The 19,294-nt window shown below is 48.7% G+C and overlaps 1 protein-coding gene across 9 annotated transcripts in view; it reads left to right on the top strand.

The window, feature by feature from the left end:
- Positions 1-19,294, top strand: part of LOXL2 (lysyl oxidase like 2) — an 89,525-nt gene that overhangs the window by 18,600 nt on the left and 51,631 nt on the right. For all 9 annotated transcript variants that reach the window (XM_070606834.1, XM_070606840.1, XM_070606823.1 and 6 more), the window contains 2 exons: positions 10,092-10,511; positions 16,387-16,562. In XM_070606834.1, the coding sequence (XP_070462935.1) occupies positions 10,160-10,511; positions 16,387-16,562 (528 nt within the window). In that variant the 5' untranslated portion in view covers positions 10,092-10,159. The remainder of the gene's footprint in view (positions 1-10,091; positions 10,512-16,386; positions 16,563-19,294) is intronic.

Below are 19,294 nucleotides of genomic sequence, written 5' to 3'. Positions count from 1 at the left end.
AAGGTCTGCCCATCCGTCCTTCTTTTCCAGCACCTTCCAAACACTGTGTTCCAAACCCCGTCTCTTTTCTTTCCCTGCACTGAGTGCTTATTTCCACATCTGTTGCTTGCATCACGTCGTTGGCTCCAGGCCAGGCTGCTCCACTTTTTTTTCCCTGATTCTCCTTCCCAGCCATGCTCACAGCCGTCCTCCTCTCATAGCCTCTCCTGACCTTTGTGCTGAAGTGGGAGGAGTCCTGCGCTGGAGAACCGGGAGATATAAATTATACTCCCTGCCCTTCCTCCCTTAGCCACGAGACCCTGGACACGGCCCTCCGCCTTCGCATGGCCCTGCATGGTCCTTTCTGGCTCTGACCTCTCTCATTGTACTCACAGGGACCCTTTGCATCCCCTAACACTCCCACAGCCTGGGCCCAACTGTTTGATACTTGAGTAACTTCTCTCCTTGTAATTCTCCCATTCCAGATAGAGAGATTGGACCCACTCAGGAGACAAGGGGCGAATAATGAGGACAGAATTTACATTCTAGATAGGACCAACCCTGCAAGAATGTGAGCACCTCCCATTTCTGGCGTCTCTCCCACGGCAGCTGGCTCCACACGTTCCAGAACAGGTGCTCAGTTAAGGGTAATCAGTAAGGATTTTTAAAATTGACTATTATAACTTTTTATTTACAGAGCACAATTTGTGATGATTCTATGAACTGATAGGAACAGAATATGGGATAGTTCACAGGAACTAGGGAGTCATACTGACTGTCCCTCCATTCTTGCAGGAAAAGAAAGGAGGGCATGTTTTTCTGTACCTTAACCCTTTATTTATCACCTTCTCTGGGAGGATAAATCCACAGAGGGAACTTTTATTGTAGAGGCTACCAAAATTCAGTCAACAACTCTGCAAATTGTTCAATGAAAAAATGGTACTTTCACCGGCTTCAATGATCCCTTCGGGAAGAAGCACGTTTGTGAAACAAGACATTACTTACAGAAACGTAGGAGGCACAGGGAGTCTTTCTCGTTTGAGGTTTGGTACCGTCGACCACCCTGCTCCTCTCTGAGTTTTCCCGACCGAGCCTCACCGGAGCGCCTGAGGCAGATGAAAGCGACCCCTGGACGTGATAAAGCTGGGACCCGGGAGGGTGGCTGGGGCAAGATGGGGCTCCCACCTCCTGGGACATGGGGGGCTGCGGTCACCAAGTTTCTCTTCTGCATCAGCTGAATACATTTCATCACAGGTAGAATCCACGTGTCTGTTTTACAGAGAAAAAGGCTGACGAAGAGGGAATGACCTTCTAGGGGTGAGAGCCGCCCATTGTGCCAGCCTAACCGCAGTCCCAGCTGCCTGGGGTTCTCTTCCAGCTCCTTTGTGAGCTCTCTGCGGTTTACAGTCAAAATTGTGACTCTCATCCCCCAAGTGGGGCCAGGCCGAGGTCCTCCTGGTCCCCGCCGCCCCTCTCCCAGGAATGAGGCTGGATCTATGCTGAGCTGTCCGCACGCTGTTCTCATCCAGCGGGGTTTTAATGAGCGCCTAGCACGTGCTAGGCCCGGGGCCAGGCGAGTCCCGCTTCACCAGCAGCTCCCGCCCCGCGTGAGCCGTGTGAGAAGAGAGGGGACATCCGCTCCCACGGAGCCTGGGGCGGCCTCCGCCCCCTCCTGACCCGGCCGGGCCCGCGGGAGGCAGGGGCCTGGGCGCAGCTGCGGGGCTGGGGAGCCGAGGCCGCCGAGTGAGCGCGCGGTCCAGCTCGGGGACCGGGTCACCGGCCCGCGCGCCCCGCGCCCCCGGGCTCACGTGTGCCGCGCCCCGCGCCGCGTGCGCCCGCCGGAGCTCTTCCCCGACCCTGGGCCTGCGGGCCGCGAAGGGAACCTCCCCCCAACCGCCCCGGGGGCGCGGTCCTCAACCGGACCATCGCGGTGGCGGGCGGCCCAGGCTGTCCTCGAGAAAGGACCCAGGACGAGTTGCCGCGAACAGCGGGACCCAGTTCCCAGAGGCCGCCCCGCCCCAGCGGCTGGGGGCTCCGCCGGGGAGGGGCTGAGCCCGAGCGCGCGGGGGCGAGGGAGGCGCGGGCCTCAGCTCTGCACCCGCCCAGGCTCTGCTTTGGCCGTCGGCTTCCGCCGGACAGCTTACCCTCCCGAGGGTTGGATGGATGCCACTGAGAAAAATGAATTTTACAAAGCGATAGGGAAAGATGAACATCCAGTTGAACAGAGGATAAAAAACATGAAGACGTAATTTCCAAAAAAGAAGAAATACAGGGGCCATTAAGTATGGGGGAACAAGTTTAACCTTCTTAGTAGCAAAAGAAGTGCTAGTTAAAGCAAAATACTCTTTTCTGCTTATCGGATGGAGAAAGGTTTGATAACATGGTCATGGCTAGAATTTTTGAGATTGTGGGAAACCTACATATTCCTGGCTGACGTGTGAATTGATATAGCCTTTCTGGACTCTAGTATAGTTTTTCAGAAGTGTTGCCTTTTTTTTTTTTTTTAAAGATTTTATTTTTTCCTTTTTCTCCCCAAAGCCCCCCGGTACATAGTTGTGTATTCTTCGTTGTGGGTTCTTCTAGTTGTGGCATGTGGGACGCTGCCTCAGCGTGGTCTGATGAGCAGTGCCATGTTCGCGCCCAGGATTCGAACTAAGGAAACATTGGGCCGCCTGCAGCGGAGCGCGCGAACCTAACCACTCGGCCACGGGGCCAGCCCCCAGAAGGGTTGCCTTTTAACCAGCCCTTTTCCCAGCAATTTTGCTTTTAGGAATTTATCCCAAGGTTGTGGAAAGTGTTACGTACAAGGATATTCATTTCAACAATGTTTATAGCACTATAGCAATATTCAATCTTACGGTGCATCCATAGGCTTGGATACTGTGTAATAAAAACCTAGTAAAAGAATAGTCAATGAGGCATAGCGTTGGCAATATACTGTTAAACGTGAAAAGCAGCTTACAAAGCAGTATGTAGAAAATGATTCCAATTTTTAAAAGGAAATATGTATGTACAGAAAAAAGGCTGTAAGCATTATACACCACAGTGCTGATAATGGTTATCTCTGACAGCAGTATTGCAAATTACGTTTTTCATTTTACTTGTTTGCATTCTCAAGATTTCCTTTTTTTTTTTTGGTTGAGGAAGATCGGCCCTGAGCTAACATCCATGCCCATCTTCCTTTATTTTATATGTTGGACACTGCCACAGCATGGCTTGATGAACGGTGCAGAGGTCGCAGCCTGGGATCCTAACCCATGAACCCTGGGCCACGGAAGCACAGCGCATGAAGCAAACAACTATGCCACTGGGCTGCCCCTGCATTCTCCAGATTGTTATCACCAGCTTGTATAACTTTTGCAATAAGAAATGACAACAACAAAAAACCCATAAAAGCTATTTTTAAAAGAAGAGAGAAGCATCTGGGTCAAATATTTACAATTCCCCAGAGCAAAGAGTAGGAGAAGGCCCCACAAAAGAAGCAAAAAGTCCAGGAGTATTTTTCTAGGAAAGATTTAGGAGTTGAACACTGGCCATTCCCACAGATTGTGGAATCCAAGAAGATGAGTGGAGCAGTTTATAGAAATGCAAATCCAGAGATTGAGTTCTTTTAAAATATTGCAGGGCCACATATTTTTTTCATTTCTTTCTGAGACGTGCAGAGATGGTCTGGAGGCCTTTGCGGCTACCTTGTGGGGGAGAGGCTGGCGGATGTGGTGGGCAAGTGCTGGCCTGGGGCGCAGCTGCTGAGGGACAGCAGAGCATTTCTGCGAAGGACACAGCCCAGGTCAGCCTGCTGCCCTCGATCAGGTCCTGGCCTGCCACTTACCGTCACTGCAACCTTGGGCCACTTGCCCAACCTCTCTGTGCCTCGTCTACCTCCTAAGGATAATAATGGTGTATACCTCATTAGGTGAATTAATACAGTTGACAGAGGATAATAATGGTGTTTACCTCATTAGGTGAATTAATACAGAAAGTTGAGAATAATGTTTTTAAAAGTACTTGGAATTTGTTTTAATGGTAAGACACACAGACACGGAAATGACTGTCATGAAGGAAGAAGTGTATACTCACAGATCCCTAGAAACAGGAGGCGTGGTGGGCCATGCAGGGCCACATGGGGAAGCACCAGGTGGGTCAGGGGGCAGAGGGAGAGGGGAAACGTGGGCAAGAGCCTTTGTGTGGTTTCCCAGCAGGGAGGGGGTGAGGCAGGGCGAGCAGGGTAAGCAGGTTTAGGATTGGCTGGCTGAATAATTCTGGCTTGCTCTGTGGCATAGGGACTGTCTCTGTGACCCTGGGGTGATCAGGGCAGGGGGACAGTGGCCCAGAATGTGAGAGCCCATACAGGAGGTGATTGGGAGGGTGTGGCTCTGAACTGGCCAGTTTGCAGTCCTTTATCATCGCTAGGAATCAACTAGCCCTAGGAAAGATAGTCTCTCTACAGGGTCAGCAAGACCCCAGATGTCAAAACAGCAGAAATACAGAAAATAAAAAGGCATGATTAATACACAGTGCCCGCATATAGGAGACACTTTATAATGTCAGCTTCGTACCAGTTCTAGCTCTGTCATTCTGTGTGACCTTTGGCAAGTCATGCACTTTCTGCCTTAAATTTCTGTAAGATGAGGATATAGAAGCAGTGTGGAAGTGGAAAAGCTTCCTGAGTTCCAAGTCAGGCCACCCGGGCTCAGGTAGTTGACTCTATGAACATTCACTGATTTCCTGCCGGCACCCGGCAGCGTGACCATCAACACTGTGTCAGTGCCTATCAGCACCACGGAGAGAACACGTCTGCGGTGCCACGGGAGGCCCAGCGTGGAGAGGAGCTCGGTGCATGTCTGCTGAACAAGTAAATTGATTTGGAATGTGACCTGGGTGGAGATTAATAGTAATTGGATTACTAATAGTAATCTAATAGTAATTAGATTAATTGTAATAAATTTATTTCCTTTTACATCATTTCTAAATATTTGGGGATTTTCTAGTTATGGGTCTACAGCTTAATTCTATTGTAGTTGGGCAACACATTCTGTGTGAGTTCGTTGAATGTGGTGAGATTTACTTTATGACCCAACTTGGACACCGTTTGGGTAAATCTTGCAAGTGGACTTGAAGCAAATCTGTGCTCTGTAGTTGAGCACAGTGGACGGAAACTTGTCAGTTAGGTCACTCTTGTTAATCGTGTCGTTCACATCTTCAGAGCAAGGATTTTTTTGTCTACTGCTCCTGACAAAAGGTGTGTAAGCTCTCCCACTATAATTACAGATTTGTCTATTTTTTCCTGTTCTGGCAATATTTATTTTGCACATATTGAGTCCATGTATACAAATTGAGAAGTCATGTCTTCCTGTTGGACTCACTTTCATCATCATACAGTGTCCCTTCCCAAACCAGTAATGTCGCTTGTCTTGAAGTCAACTTTCTCTGACTTTGTACCAGCTCTTTTTTCATTAGTGTGTGTATGTTGTATATTTTAACTTTAAATGTCTGTGTCTCTTATAAAAAATTTAAATAGTATCGTTTTCTTAAATCCACTCTGACAATCTTTGTCTTTTCATTGGAGTATTTATTTCATCTAATGTAATTACTGTTATAATTTGGGTTTTAATCCACCATCTTACTATTTTTTCTACTTGTGATAACTGTTCTGTGTTACTTTTTCTCTGCTTTATTGCTTTAATTTTGGCTTAATCAAGTATTTTTTAGAATTCCATTATTTCCCCCCTTTATTAACCTGTTCATTCTCCGTTTTTGTTTTTTACTCTTCTTATGGTGATTATCATAAAGATTGCCACATCCGCCGATCTAAGACTATTAAGACTTGCTATCGTCTAATAGACTACAGACCTCTTACCACTTCTCAGATGGTGCGAGAACCTTGAAATGCTTTCCCTTTAATCCTCTCCTATCTTTTGCGCTATTGTTGCCATGTATCTTTTTTTTTTTCAAAGATTGGCACCTGAGCTAACAACTGTTGCCAATCTTGCTTTTTTTTTCTGCTTTATCTCCCCAAACTACCCCGTACATAGTTGTGTATCTTAGTTGTGGGTCCTTCTAGTTGTGGTATGTGGGACACTGCCTCAATGTGACCTGACAAGCGGTGCCATGTCCATGCCCAGGATCCGAACCCTGGGCCGCCGCAGTGGAGCATGAACTTAACCACTCGGCCATGGGGCCGGCCCCTGTTGCCATGTATCTTAATGACAGCTATGTTTTAAACTGCACAAGACGTTGTTTTACACAATTGATCTTCATTTAGATCCGCCTACATAGCTTCCCCTTCCATACCCTTCATTCCTCCTTACTAACATCTAGAGTGATTTTTCCTTTGGCCTGAAGAAATTCCTTTAGTATTTCCATCTTGTGGGTCCTCTGATGACAAATTCTCTCCAATTCGGTCTGTCTGAAATGCCCTTATTTCGCCTTTATTCTCTCCAATGGTTACAGAATTCTAAATTGACTTATTTTTTCGTCCCTTTGAAAATGTCAGGGATTCTCTTTGTTTCCCTGTTCCCGTGGAAGTCCAGCTGTTAGTCTTACTGTTGCTCCTTTAAAGGTAATGCTCCTTTTCTACTCTGGCTGCTTTTAAGATGTTCTCTTTGTCTTGGATTTCCCCTGGGTGGGTTTTGATATGCCCAGGTGTGGTTTTCTTTGTAAGCTGCTTGGACTTGATATCTTTCATCCGTTTTGTATAATTCTTGGCCATTACCTCTTAAATATTTCATACGTTCTTCCTTTCCTCTCCTTTGAAATTCCAATTATGTGGATGTTAGAGCTTTCTAACGTGTAGGACATAACTCGTGCCCCGGATCTGGAGTTGAGTCCTAGAGCTGTTTAACAGGGCCCTTCCTCCTTGGCAGACTCTGAACCCAGATTTTTGTCTTCTCAGTCCTCGGAGGCTGCCTAAAGCTTTGCTTAGCTTCTCAGCCTATGGACCTCTGCCTTGGAATTGCCGATGTCTGAAAGAGAAAAGCAGACACAACACCAGGCTCACCTGCTGGACTTCCCTTCTCTCTCTGGGTTCTTGGCTCCCTGAGTCCTTGCTAACCCAATAGTTTTCCATTGTCTTCAAATATGTGCTTTTAGTATTTCGTCTTCCTTTTCCAGCTATTCTCGGCAGGAAGGTTTATCTAATATGAGTTAGTCTGCCATAGCCAGAAATGACAAAGAGATGGCTTCTACCTCCTGGGGTGAGGGTCTGGTAGAGCCTGACATGATAATAGTGTAAAGCACAAGCAAAATGCCATTTCAAAGAGGATCAGAGAAGACATTCATTCTGATTAGGAGCATCTGGGAAGGTTTCCTTGAAGAATGGGAAGGATTGAGACATATGCTATTGGGGGGGTGGGGAGGGATTGGGGATGGAGGCACGTTAATCTAGGTGGAAAAACTTAAACCAAGTATAGCTGATATGATCGGACAGGTGATATGTGGAGACTGGAATGAGGGTGCAGGGAGAAGTGTCATTGGAACTGAAGCTAGGAATGTAGGCATGTGCCAGATCGTAAAGGCTTCTATGTCCTAAGCAGAATTTGGACTTTTTTTTGTATGTGCTAGTGGATCACTGAAGTTTTGGTAGCTTGAGAATGGCTCGTTCTGGCTTTGCCTGCACTAACTCGTGTCAAGTCCTTAATCCTCTCTGGTTCTTGATTTTGTCCCTTATACAATAAGAATCATAATCCTTGCCTCCTCCACCCACGCCTCAAGGTTCTGGCGAGGCAGAGATGAGCTCGTGAACTTTGAAGGGGATGAAGTGTGTCCAGGACACAGAGGCAACATTGCTGGTTTGTCAGGCTCTGGTCTGAAAGGGGCTATTGCAGGATCCCCACAACTTTCTGGCCTTGTTTGTGAGTCATAGGATGAGGATGGCTGGATCTCCTGTGGAACCGGGGGGCCTTCCGAAGTCCTTGGTCCCAACTGTCCCTTGAGCACTGGCGTCTCTGCTCTGGCACCCTCACGGGGGACTGGGCACTGCCTGGCCATCCTGACAGGCGAGGACTGCCTCTCTGCAAGTTCGATCGTCCCTCCTGGGCAGCTCTGGGCAGTCATCTGGTCTTTCCTTGATGGTGATGTGCCATGAGCTCTGTACCTGGTTAAAATAGGATGTATTCTGCCCCCTTTTAGCTCCCTCCTACTGGTCCTGGTTTTGCTTTTGGGGCCCCACATGCCAAGTCTGCTTCCTCTTCCATGAAACATTCCTGCGGTCCTTTTAAGATAGTCTTCCCATCCCTCCGAATTATGGAAGGAGCAAGGTACGCAGGCTAAGTACTTGTCCTTTGCTCTATGACCTCACTCCAGAATTCTTGGAAGTAGGCTCCACTTGGGTATGGTACCCACAGTCTTGAGAATTTACATTTTTATTTAGCAAATGCTCCTGTAGTGCTTATTACGTGCCTTTCATTCAATCTTCATAACAATGCTGTGAGCTAGATATGGTTGTGATCCCCAGTTTATAAGTCATAAACACAGAGAGGGTTAAATATTTGCACAAGGTTGCACAGCTAGTAATTATCAGAATGAGGATTTAACCCTAGACTGTCTGACTCCAGAGTCTGTGCTCCTCTCTCTCTGCTGTCCAGCCCTTCTTTGCTCAATGACAGGCCACTTGGCCCCTCTCCTGTTTGCCGCAGTGAGCCTTATGCCTCCCTACTGTGTGCAAAAATCAGGCTGGTCTAAGCCCCCTCACCCCTCAGGGACAGAAACTATGCAAAGGGATGGAATTGTCACCAGGGCACCCTTGGCCTCCCTGAGGTGAGAGATGTGCCTCAGGGCTGCTCTCTGAACTGCCATTTGCAGAAATGGCAGCTCAGCAAGGACAGGTGCGGTGTAAGAGCTGTTGAGGGGGCTTCGCCTCTGACCTCCTCACTCAGCAGCCTCGCCGTCTTGTGGTCCAGAGTCTAAGGCATAATAAGATCAGGTGTGTGTGTGGGCAGCATGTAAGTATGTCTGAAGACCTGGAGCCTGAAGGCAGCGCCACAGGAGGGTTTGGGTGTGTGCGCAGAGAGAACAGCAGCCCATGAGCCAGTAAAGACAGACTCAGAGCCTCCTAGTGTTCCTCTGGGCGCTTGGAAGAGGCCATTTCATCCGGTCAGCTGACATCCCCAGAGGGAGTACCTGGAGAGCTCACTACGGCCTCTTCAACGCAGCACCCTCCAGCTCCACATTTCACCAGGGCCGGTCCCTGAACTAACTCACCCTCTCCTTCAATAAACGTGTCCGTGATCCTATCATATTTGCTCTGGAGGAGCCAACGAAGAGTGAGATACAAGTCCTGCCCTTAAGAAGTTGGTAACCTGCTTGGGGACATGAAAGTGTCTGGGAAGGATGAGAAGAATGTCTAGCTAATAAGCCCACCCTGGAAGGGAGAACCCTGGAGGCTGCTTCGGTGGGAGTGTTGCATGAAGGAGATGGGACTTGAGCTGGGCCCTGGAGAAGGAGAAAGTGTACAGATGGGGAGGAGAAAGGAGGAGTGTGCGGGATGCTCTCTGCTGCCCTCCCTCTCCACCATCCCTGGTGCCTCAGGAGGCCAACCGGTATAGCTAAACTCAGGCTGGTTTGCCCAATAGGAGGCACCAGAAAGAGATCAGAAGACCGGAGGAAAATGAGCTCGGGCATTTATTCTGCCTGCCTCTGTTGCTGTGGGCTGGCTCTGAGACCCAGCTGTCACTGAAGCCACAGCTCCGAACAGGCGGCCCTCGCAGTTGAGCCACTCTCTCTGGTTCTGGTGACAGCTCTCGCCCTGGCCCTTCAAGCCTGGAGGTGGTAACAGCTTTCCTCTATTGCCAGCTGGGTGTCGCCCTCTCCGTTGTTCCTTTCCCTGAACTCTGCCCACACATCTGTAAGATAGTCTTTTAAAACACTTGCCTCAGATTAAGTCTGAGTGTGCTGTTTCCTGCCAGGAGCTCGACTGAAAAAAAGCATTTCAGAGACATGGGGAGGTGAGTGGGTGAAGGAGGTGGGAATTCACAGACCTGTCTGGCTGAAACGTAAAGTGGGAGAAAAGAGGAGGCTGGAGTCTAGAATGAACAGCTTTACGCATGAAGCAGAGCAGTATGAAATCCCCAGACGTTTTGCAGGGGTCTGCAGCCTTCATCTCTCCTCTCTTCCAGGAAACTCCTGCCTGTTGCCCCTAACCGCCCGGTGCCAGCTCCAGGAGGCGCTCCGGCAGAGGACGGGGATGGAGAGGCACGGAGGCTCCCGCCTCTGCAGTGGTTTGGCTGTGCTCTGCCTTCTTCCCTGCCTGAGCCTGGCGCAGTACGAGAGCTGGCCCCACTACCCCGAGTACTTCCAGCAACCGGCTCCCGAGTACCACCAGCCTCAGGCAACCTCCGACGTCAAGATCCAGCTGCGCCTGGCCGGGCAGAAGAGGAAGCACAGCGAGGGGCGGGTGGAGGTGTACTACGATGGCAAGTGGGGGACTGTGTGCGATGATGACTTCTCCATCCACGCCGCCCACGTCGTCTGCCGGGAGCTGGGATATGTGGAGGCCAAGTCCTGGACCGCCAGCTCCTCCTATGGCAAGGGGGAAGGTAAAACGCCCTGTGCTCTGGCACCGAGTGCTAATGTCTCCTGGAAACCCTGGAACAGGCTTACATGTGGTTAACCTGGTAAAGGGAGCTGCGATTACTGTCATGTATGAATTCCTGATAATACCCCATCTCGCAAGCTCCCGTGTCAGTGCAGGAAGGGGTAGTGGAGGGGTGCTGGGGAGGGTGTAGTGACCCGGACTTCCCTGGTTTAGCAGGCAAAGTCCGGTATCCTGGGAAATGCCTCATCGTGGGCGAGCCAGATGGGGTGGTGACCCTAGTTGGGGGCTGAAGTCAGTCTGTGCTCATCTCTCCGAGCCAGGTGCCCCGCCTGGGCTGTATCAGACAGAGCAGGTGGTACCTTTCTCCCTGTTGCGGCTTGGAGTTGTGCCTTTCGCTCCTTCTCACAAACGCTGCCCACAGGCCAGCGTTCCCTGCCTCTCCCCACCTCCTGCATGTAGAGCTCACGCTGTTCACACTAACAGGCTGTCCTGGGCTTGGCCGTGACAGGGAGAGTTGCTTTGGGTTTTCACTTTGCTTGGCCTAGTCTTTCTTCCCTTGTTAAGTTCAATCAATATATTGAAATTTTTTTTTGGTAGGAGCTTTGGGGGAGGGCAGGGTTGGAGCCCAGAACCTTGAGCTCAGTCTCGGTGCTGATCCAACTAAATAAATGCTTTACAGGAAGACACTTTTCCTCTTTGGCCTCAGTTTCCCCGTCTGGCAGTTAGACTTTCTAAGAACTCTTGACACTCTCATGTCTGTGATCCTAAGTAGGAAAATAGATAAGAGTGAAAGCCATTACTTAAAAAAAAAAAATCCAAGAGCTGAGAGCTCCCCCTCTCCAAGCTGGGAAAGCAATGGCAGCCCCTCTGCCTGGCCGGGCTACTGCCCCGGCCGCAGCATGGGTCTGGCTGCTGGACTAAAGCAGAGGTGCCCACACTCCCATCCTGGACTAATGGATTGATGCCACGCTGATGGCATAAGAATTCCTGGTGGGGACTAACCCACCCTACTCTGGGCCGAGGTCTGGGCTGGAGTCTAGGTCTCTGTAACTTTTGGAAACCTCCCAAGTGACTATAAACATAGCCAGGTTTGGGAGTCATTGAAATGGGTCATTGTTATGGTCCCATCCAACCCCTGCTTTCTGTTATTCTAGAACCTACAGGGGAAGGGAAATGCCATCTCATGCCTGTCTCACCTCTGTGGAGTCAAACGTGTCCTGTTGGAGTGATGGGGTCAGGAGACCGCCCTGAGGGCACAGTGTTCCTCCCAGTGAGGAGAGTGGAAGCTGCAGACATGAGTCAGCACATGCTGGGCTTTGGGAACCCATTTCTTCTCTTCTTTACAAAACCTCCGGACACTGCCCCATACTTCCACATCTCTGTTTCGCTGCTAGCTGAGTGATCCAGGAGTAATGGCGGATTTACATTTTCTATTCCAGGCTCTCTAAGCCTAATTATTTTATAACAAGTGCTTTCCAGTGACTATGGGGCTTTTCCAGTGACAACTTTATTTTATTTCTACCCAAACTTTACATTTACCTGTCATCAGATAAGACGGGTGTGGTTTTTCCTCCCCCAATGTTCACCTGCCCAGGAGTGAGAATGGGGTGGCTGCGGAGCTGGGTTAACCTGGCTCAGACTTTGCCATTGAAGATCGATGAAGCGAGAAAAATTCAAAGGAGTAGAGGGAATATGCAAGGGAGCAATTAAAATCATTGTCCGTGGAAGGTACTACGTGGAGGAGTCGGAGGGCTGTGGAAAGCTGCTAGGATTGATGGATTGTGGGTCTCTGTTGAGACTGCAACACTAGAAGGAGTATGCCCGAAAGATAGGGTGGGGGGGAGGTGGATGCACGGCAGAAGCGTAGAAATGGAGACTGGGGAGGGCATGCGAGTATTGATAATGACAAGGTCTCAGCTATGACCACGGGACAGTAGCTGACGTAGGCTGGAAGAAAGTCATTGGAGAGAAGAAGTATAGTAACCAAGAGTCCTGGATGGGTCATGTGTGTGGCTGTTGAAACCATCAAGATTTAGGAGAGGAGAAGTATCAAAGAGACAGATGCGAAGACAATTACAAACTGTCGTGTCTCCAGGACTTTAGGGATCATGCTGTCTACATAAAGTGATGCTTAGTTTACGTCATGAAAGACCTTTTAAATATAAATGTATTTGAATTTCATCGGCATTGGTCTAGGATTTTTAGCACTGGGTACAGGGCAGGCACTCAGTTAATATTAGCTGATGGATTCATTTTCATTTGGAAGAATATTAAAAGCAGTTGGCAACCAGTACTTGGCATAGTGACCAGAGGAGGTGAGCAGTGCCCTGTGGTGTGCTCCGATGGGGCTTAGCCTGCACGCCGGCTCTGGGATGAACAGGGAATGCCACAGCTGAGCCTGTGAGAGGTACCCCTGCCGGAGTGCTCACCACCCGCCTCCCCTGCAGCTCAGGCTGAGGAATGAAGCCTCGAGAGCACCCAGGGGCCTCCCCAGTTTTCCAGCCTGGCCTGTTCCCGGGTCTCTTCTCCTAAAGGTCTCTCAGCTCAGGAAATCATGGGCCCCTTTGGAGGGTTCCACAGAGGGAGCCGCTCCCTTTGCACCCTCTGGACAGGTCTCACAGCAGTCTGAACCTCACGTGGCTGCTGTCCTCTGCCTGTCTTCAGATCTGAGATCAGATTTGATGCCCCTGCACCTCGCACTCTTCAGATCAGAGTGACAGAGCCAGCAGATGACCACAGTGGGGCCCTGAAGAGTCCAACTTGAACGCTATCGATTGCCCTGACACCCCAGGGGAACACTCTGGCATTCAAGTGGAAACTCACTTATCTTCCAAAGGGTCGGTTAATTTGTTTGTTCATCTCTTCTCCCTTCATCAGGAGAAGCATTTCGTAGAGTAAGTGAGTTGAAAGAGTACAATGAAGTTTTGCTCATGCTCGGGTGGCTTTTGGTGTACAAAGTTTGAGCCTTACGTGGGTCCCGAGTGCCACTTTTGTGGCAGCTCTGAGATGGCATCTACTGAACTGTGTCTAGAACCGTTCTGCCTTCCAGGAGGCAGAGCCAGAAGCTGATTCCTTGGGAATCAGACGGTCTAGTGATAGGCATTAAGCATCCAGAAAAAAAAAGTGTCATGAAATCAGACCATATTAGTATACCATGCATGGTCGTGCTATCTCGGGATAAGTAGAAGTTCACATTTCCACCATCTACGAAAAAAGAACCGGTGGGCATATGTAGAGAGCCGGCTTATTGGAGCTGAATTGAAGCTACTTATGAAAGCACCTCTTTCGGGTAAGTTAGTTCCCGGTAACACTCCCGGGTGCTAATTTCTACTGTTCCTTATCGGAAATGAAAGCAGGCCTTGTGGCTCTGTTTTGCAGCTCTTCGGGCTTCCCACCCGCTCGCCCCTTAGAGTGGTTTCTCTCGCTGCAGCTGCAGCTGGAATAGGGTGGAGGGTCTCTCCCGTTGCTACTGCTTAGCAGGACAAACATTGGTTTGTTGTTGAAACAGCAATCGATTAGGGAGCATTTGTTTCAGTGGAGCTCGGCAGCTTGGAAACTAAGCCAAATTGAAAGACCAGTTGCAAAACCTCAGCCCAGATGTTTTCAATAAGCTCCTTGTTCCCCACAATGCATCTGAGGCACTCTCATTTGAGCCCTGACCAGCCATCCATCACAGCGGACACATTTCGGAGAGGCCTCCAAGTCAGAAGACTGGCCTGTACCCTCCCTGACCTTCAAGAGCCTCAGATTCTCCTTAGTTTTCTCATCTCTACGATGGGAATGTTTGTATCTGCTTTCTCCTTGCGTCATGGAAACAACAGTATCCTCTCTTTTTCTGACTTACTGGAAGGAGGAAGGGGAAAGGGAAGTTGAACACGTACTAGGGACATACATTCTTTCATTGAATCTCATGGTGACCTGTTTGTTGGGTGTCGTTGTTTTCATTACAAGTGGGAAACAGGCTTGGTTAAGTAGTTGACCCAGCCATGGAGTGCCCAAGCCTGAGGCTGGGGGAATTTGAAACCAGGTTATCTGACTCCACTATATCATAGAGTGCTACATGGAATCATGAGAAAAACGAGAGGTTTGGTTTTGTTTCCTTTCATTTTGTAGTGGCTCTTATAAAAATCGCTATTTGGAAACCCTCCAGCACTTTTTTAAAAGTTTTTATTTTTAAATGTGGTAAAATGCACATAATATAAAATGTGCCATCTTAGCAATTTTTCGGTGTGCAGCTCAGTAGTGTTAAGCACATTCGCATTGTTGTATGACTGATCTCCAGAACACCTTTCCTCTTGCAAAACTAAACTTTATACCCATTGACAACCACTCCCCACGTGCCCTTCCCCCTAGCCCTGGCAACCACCATTCTGTCTTCTGTTCCTGTGAATTTGACTTCTCTAGATACCTCGTGTAGGTGGAACCAGACAGTCTTTATCTTTTTGTGACTGGTTTATTTTGCTTAGCATAATGAACTCAAGGTTCATCCTTGTTGTAGTATGTGTCAGAATTTCCTTCCTTTTTAAGGCTAAATAATAGTCCAGTGTATGCATATATCACATTTTGTTGGTGGACGCTTGGGTTGCTTCCACTTTTTGGCTGTTGTGAATAATACTGTAATAATGGGTGTGCAAATATCTCTTCGACACTCTGCTTTCAATTCTTTTGGTTACCTACCCAGAAGGGGAGTGCTGGATCATATCATAGTTCTATTTTTAATTTTTTGAGGAAGCTCCATACTATTTTCCTTAGTGGCTGCACCATTTTACATTCCCACCAGCAGTGCACAAGGATTCTAAGTTCTCCGCATCCTCACCAACACTTGCTATTTCCTGTTTTTTTTATTGTAACCATCTCAATGAGTGTGAGGTGGTGTCCCATTATGGTTACCCCTCTAGCACTTTGCACGCCAAATTCTCAACTTACTGCAGACAGGCGAAGGCACAGGAAGGGAGCAGAGTTCTATGGGGAGTCCCAGGCAGATGGCCTGGCTGCAGCCCAGCCCTGCCTTCCCCTGACTTCTGAAACCTGACGAGGTGGCTCTGTGTGTTAGTCCGGCTGGGCAGTCTCTGAATCAGGTGGGAAACACGAGGAAGTGAGAAGAGCACTGAACGGGGAATCAAAGACCAAGTTCTGGGCTTGGGGGTGGGGGCCTTGCGTGGTGAGTTGCCCTCTCTGAGCCAGGCTCTGCATCTGTGAAATGGGAATAGCAATGCCACCTTGTCCTCTTCCCTGAGGTATGGGAAAGTCAGGGGAGGCAATAAATGTGAAAATGCCTTAAAAACCTGAAACCCTCAGTTGCAGGATAGCTTAGGTTTTCCCCGAGGGGTCAGAGTTCAGCCTCTGCTGTAGATGGAAGGGGAGTCTCATTTGTGCCATAGTCAGTGTAATTGAAATCTCCTCCTCTTCATCATTACCGTTTGAAGTAGCCATGGGCCAACGATAAATGAGACCTGTGCCCTGTATCGTCTCTAATCTGCACACACCGCTGCAATTCAAGTGTCATTATCGTCCCCACTTTACTGATGAGAAAAAGGGGCTTTGACCAAGGTCATATAGCTAAGTGGCTGAGCCAGAATTCAAGCCCAGCTTAGTATCCAAAGGCCCTGCTCCTTCTCCTCTACCACGTGACTTCCGGGCTTAGCTCTGCTTCCTATCCTAGTCATCTTTGATCTTCCACATCCCCAGCTCACATCAGCTGCCCACTCTGGCAAAGGCATCCAGATGGCCTAGAACATACTAAAAGTCAATTGATGACCACACCCAGCTGGCAAAATTAGAGGAAAATTATGTTTCTATGTATGACGTTGATGCCCCCAAAGACTCAAACTTCCTTAGACATAGTTCCTGGTTTTTCTTTTCTCTGCTTCCTTCAGGGCCCATCTGGTTGGACAATATCTACTGCACTGGCAAGGAGACAACCCTCGCAGCCTGCTCCTCCAACGGCTGGGGTGTCACTGACTGCAAGCACACGGAAGACGTGGGTGTGGTGTGCAGCGAGAAGAGGATTCCTGGGTTCAAATTCGACAATTTGTTGATCAACCAAATAGAGGCAAGTCATGCACTCTTGATGACTCCTTCATGTGAATATTTTCCTTCTTCCACGTAACTCACTTTCACCTATTCATTTCAGGAAGTGTGTGTGAGTGGTAAGGAGGTGGACGAAAGCCAATTTGATTTGGTGTGGGGGTAAATGAGGGGAAGATTTCTGGAAGAGGGGATAGCACAGTGGAGAAGGGGCATTCCAGACACACAGAATGGCTTATGCAAAGGCACAGAGGGACAGAAGTGTGAACTGGGGATAAGTAGGTCAGTACTGCTCAAGGCCAAAATGTGAATCTGGGAGTGGTGTGAAATGAAGCTAGCAAGGTGGGCATGAAAGGCCTGTGCTGTGTTCAGGAGCTTGCCCTTTGGACTGGGAAAATGTACTAGTTCTCAATTGCTGTGTAACAAGTTACCCCTGGATTTTGCAGATTCCAGCAACAACATTTATTATCTCATGTTGTTTCTGAGGACCAGGAATCAGGAGTGGCTTAGCTGGTTGATTCTGCTCAGAGCCCATCATGAGGTTATAGTCGTGCTGTCAGCTGATGTTGGGGGACCCTCTCGCGTGTTGACTCTTGTGGTTGTTGGCAGGCTGTAGTTTTTCTCTGGCGTCAGCTGGAGCCCTCTGTTCCTCTCCACACAGCCTCTCTAAAGGCTGCCTGAGTGTCCTTAAGACTTATGGCAGTTGTCTTTCTCCAGAGAGACTGATTCAAAAGAGAAAGAGAGGGAGGGAGCAAAACGTGGAAGCCACAATCTTTCATAACCAAATCTCAGAAATGGTACACCATCATTTCTGCTGCATTCTGTTGGTCACACAGACCAGCCATACACAGTGTGGGAGGGGATTACCCAAGAGCATGAATACAGAAGTGAGATCGTTGGGGGCCATCTCAGAGACTGGCTGCCTAAGGACAGTTATTCCCAAATCTAGCTAAGGATCAGAATCACTTTAAAAACGCAGCTACTGGGGTCTCACTGCAGACCTCCTGAATCCGAATCTGCCACTATAGGACTAGACTATTTATTTTAAGCTCTTCCAGATGATCTGATGTCGCCAGCCTGACCCAGGTCAGCGTTTGGGGATGGCAAAAGGGCTTTTGATTCTTTTTCTACACTTATGGCTGAATTTTCAGATTTAGCTTTTCAACAAGTTCTTTACCCAAATAAAGAAATTAACAAAGACTTATTGCACTACTCTTATGTGCAAGGTATATGGGGCTCGGGGCAAGAGGAGTGGGTAGCCAAGACTCCTTCCTCAAGGAACAGGTTGGATGTCACCCCCAAGGGGCTGTGGGGTCTGCTGTGAGTCCAGCCAGGGAGCCTTCACTGTGCTCTAGCCTCCAGCTGACCCCAGGACTGACGCTGAAGGAAAGTGACTCTTGAAATGGCCTTATTTGGGCTCCAGAGGAAGTGCTACCCAGGCTGTGGTCTTTACATTTTCCTCTCATGACTCACACCAGCCTGCTCTTTTCTCATATGTTCCTAGAGCGTGCTGAGCGCGCTTGGGAACTGGTCCAAGCCTGCATTACAGCATGGAGAAGGGTTTCCAGCCTCCTCTCAGCCGGCAGGATGAGACTGCTTCTATTTGACACCCTTCAAACGCTGCCATTTTTTTTGGGATAACCAGAAGAGATTGTTAGAGTTGATGTACTTGATGTACTTGGGTGTTCTAGTTACTGATGACAACTTTGCTTTACTGTGAAGTTTATGATTTGGAAGGTAGGCTTGTCCAACCCAGTTTCACCCTTTCCATCTCTGCTCTTTATATCCTCATACGGAGTAATTGGCATCCACTTATCTGTATCTCATCTTTCTAATGAGATTGGAAGCTCGTGGAGGGCAGGAGCTATATCTTATTCACCATTGTATCCAACAGAAATAATTCTAGGGACCTACTGAGAACAGTATCTCCAACCCCACATTTTCTTCTTCCCAGGAACGCAGCCCAAAGATCATTATCCCCATAGGTGAAGAATCCCCCAAAATAAAGAATTAAACTAAACAGTGATGAGAAGCACATAGAAATAAATCACCATTCATAGCATTGCCCTGCCTAATAGGACAGTGAGCTTTCTTGTAGCATCTTTGATGGGCCTCTGTTCAGACTAGAACCTCAGGCTAATCCAGTTGGATTGTCAAGTGAAGATCCAGGCTTCTGGGCATAAGAAGGTCATCAATGGCTTGAATAAAAACAAGATGGGCCAAAATATCAGTGGGTTTTGGGCTGGGAAAATACGAAGTATCATGTGCCACTAGGAAAAAGTATTCTGGAAAAAGAACTCTGTGAGTGGCACTTCGACAGAGAAGTGTTTATCCAATACCTCCATGGGCCCGTTTTGATGCCCAGCGTCTGAAGGGGAAATAAGATGGGCCATATCAAAAACAGAGCCTTAATTGGGTGGAATAGTCAGAGAAATGACTGAAAAAAATACGTTAGAGAGTACTTTCTTATTCTGGAAGGGCTGAGAGTCCATGATAGGAAAGCTTAGCACCTGTCTTTATTCTGGACATTTGTCGGGTGCCTGCTGCACCCACATCACGGTCCAGGATGCCATTAGGGAAAGAAAACACAGCCCTTGTCCTCCAGCCCTCATAACCTGAGAGGACAAGATGCATGCCTTGGGCAAAGCTGGAAGATCATTCCAAGGCAAGGAGCCTAGGTCCTCAGTGAACTTACAGTATCCCAGAGAGGACTACCTGTGGGGACGTCTGGTTTGAAGGGCCGGATGACTTCCACAG

This window comes from Equus przewalskii, chromosome 2 (genome assembly GCF_037783145.1).
Source record: "Equus przewalskii isolate Varuska chromosome 2, EquPr2, whole genome shotgun sequence".
NCBI classification, from domain to species: Eukaryota; Metazoa; Chordata; class Mammalia; order Perissodactyla; family Equidae; genus Equus; species Equus przewalskii.
Note: the sequence above shows the minus strand (reverse complement) of the source record. Positions and strands in the feature narration are given on the sequence as shown.